Source organism: Aptenodytes forsteri, unplaced genomic scaffold, assembly GCF_000699145.1.
Source record: "Aptenodytes forsteri isolate BGI_AS27 unplaced genomic scaffold, ASM69914v1 Scaffold271, whole genome shotgun sequence".
Taxonomy (NCBI): domain Eukaryota; kingdom Metazoa; phylum Chordata; class Aves; order Sphenisciformes; family Spheniscidae; genus Aptenodytes; species Aptenodytes forsteri.
The window spans coordinates 538,057-539,979 of NW_008794602.1; the positions used below are offsets into that span (position 1 = coordinate 538,057).

A 1,923-nucleotide genomic window follows, 5' to 3' on the forward strand; every position below is an offset into this window, starting at 1 on the left:
CACGCAGGCTACCACGGGGACTGCCGGGCTCGGGCTTGCCTGAGCACGAGAGAGGGGGGCCCAGCACCCACTCGGCCTGCCGCGATGGGCTAACTCAGTCCCTTCGTATTGACGAGGGATCCCTGGGAAGGATTCGAACCGCCTCAACGCAAGGCAAAGGACCCGGGAGAGAACAAACCTCCGCGACAGCTGGTCTTCCTGGGTGCGGACCGAGCTCTCCCCCACCGCCGAAGCCCCCTCGGGGAGCTGGTTGAGCTGGTCCATGATCTCCAGGCCGTTCTCCTCCGCGATCTGGACGATGAGGCTGTCCACCCGCTCCTGCGGCGTGGTCAGCGTGGTGGCGGAGCTCATGGAGTCCTCCATGACCTGCGACAGAGAGAGCGAGCCCGTCGCCCTGCTCAAAGGCAAAGCCACTCGGGCCCAGCCCGGCTTCTTCCCACAGAGAAGCGGCTGCAGATCCCACACGGCCCCCGGCCCCCTCAGCCAGAAGAGCCTCGAGCCCGACAGCAGGGCTGCAGCGGAGGGGCGCGAGGTCTAGGCCCCCTCTGAGTAACAGCTAGCTACGACACGGGGACAGCCGCCCTCCCTCTCCTCCCCGCCTGCCCCGTTCGCCTCTTTGCACGGCAAACTCCTTCCCCCTCCGGCAGCAGAGACGTGTCTTGCCCCAGCGTCTCTCATACCCCTCAAACGCAGAGAACAGCGTGAACAGCTCGGGGAGGGGGGGGTCCCCGCGCCGGAGGCTGGAGTCCCCGAGGGGAACAGAGCGCTGCTGCGGGAAGCCCGAGTTACAGCTGGGACCCGGCGCTCTGCCGGGAGGCAGCGCGTTAACTGTTCACAGACCCCGCACGAGACAAGCCCGCCCTCCCGAACCCAGCAGCTCCCAGCCCTCCCGGACCCCTCGGAGGCCACCAGCACTCACCGACGTGTGAACGTCCAAATTCTGAACCTGCTGCTCGAATTTATCCATCACCGCAGACACTTTCTGCAGGTCCATGGAGCTCAGAGCCTTGTCCAAGGCCTTTGTCACCTGCGCCATGTTTTTGGTCACCTGCGAGAGAAGATTGCTTCACGGGTGCTCCCCGAAAGCAAGGCACGTCACCGCTGAGCGTGAAACCCAGGCCAGCGAGAGAGGAGCCAGCATTTCCGAGGGTCACAGGAGGGCTACGAGGCAGGGCAGGCTCTGCCCGCTCGCCAGATGCTGCGGCCGGCTCTCTGCAGGCTCAGCCCGGCTGCGGGTTTCTCCAGCCACGCGCAGCCGCTGAAGAGCTCGGGCAGCGCTCCCGGCAGGACGGGCCCCAGCCCGCCACCCTCATACAACGCCGCGAGGCGAGAGGCTCCAGGCACGAGCCCCCCCCCGCGGGGTTAAGGGTTTAATTCGAGCCGCCGATGAAGCGGCCCCGCCGTGAGGCCATCCCAGACGGGCTCTTCACAGGCCGCACCGGAGCGAGGGGGTCTGAGGCAACAAGGAAGCTCGGCGGGATCCTTTCCGGGGACAGGGAAGCCCGAGGCAGCGAGAGGGGAAGAGCTGACGTTCGCTCTCCGCGGGGCGCAGCCCGGTCTCCAAGCCCCGCGCCCCCGCAGAGGCTCTTACCCCCTTCATCGTCACTGCCGTCTGGACCTTGGAGGCCACCGCATCCACCCGGGAAGACATGCGGAGCCAGTTGAGCCCCTCGTTCTTCTTGCGGATGGCATTCTCCGCGTAGACACGAGCGCACTCCACGTTCTTCTGCTGAAGGGCCTGGAAGGGCAAAGGGCAACCGCTGGCACAGAGAATCCGCCGCAGGTTTATACTCAAGCGCGCTCCGTTTCGGCCTGACGGGTTTCCAGCAGGAAACAGCTCTCCCGTCACCCTCGAAACGCCGAGCGCGCCCTTGAAGGGGGAATTACATCCCCCTCAGCGTCGCAGGGACGCACCGCATCCAT

The 1,923-nt window shown here is 66.2% G+C and overlaps 1 protein-coding gene across 1 annotated transcript in view; it reads right to left on the bottom strand.

Annotated features, from left to right (window-relative positions):
• The window catches only part of CHMP1A (charged multivesicular body protein 1A), a 3,000-nt gene extending 1,077 nt beyond the window's left edge, over positions 1 to 1,923 (bottom strand). Inside the window, exons 1-4 of the mRNA XM_009273090.2 lie at positions 1,915 to 1,923; positions 1,592 to 1,738; positions 920 to 1,048; positions 179 to 366 (exon numbers count right to left, since the gene is read on the bottom strand). Of these exons, the coding sequence (XP_009271365.1) occupies positions 179 to 366; positions 920 to 1,048; positions 1,592 to 1,738; positions 1,915 to 1,923 (473 nt within the window). The remainder of the gene's footprint in view (positions 1 to 178; positions 367 to 919; positions 1,049 to 1,591; positions 1,739 to 1,914) is intronic.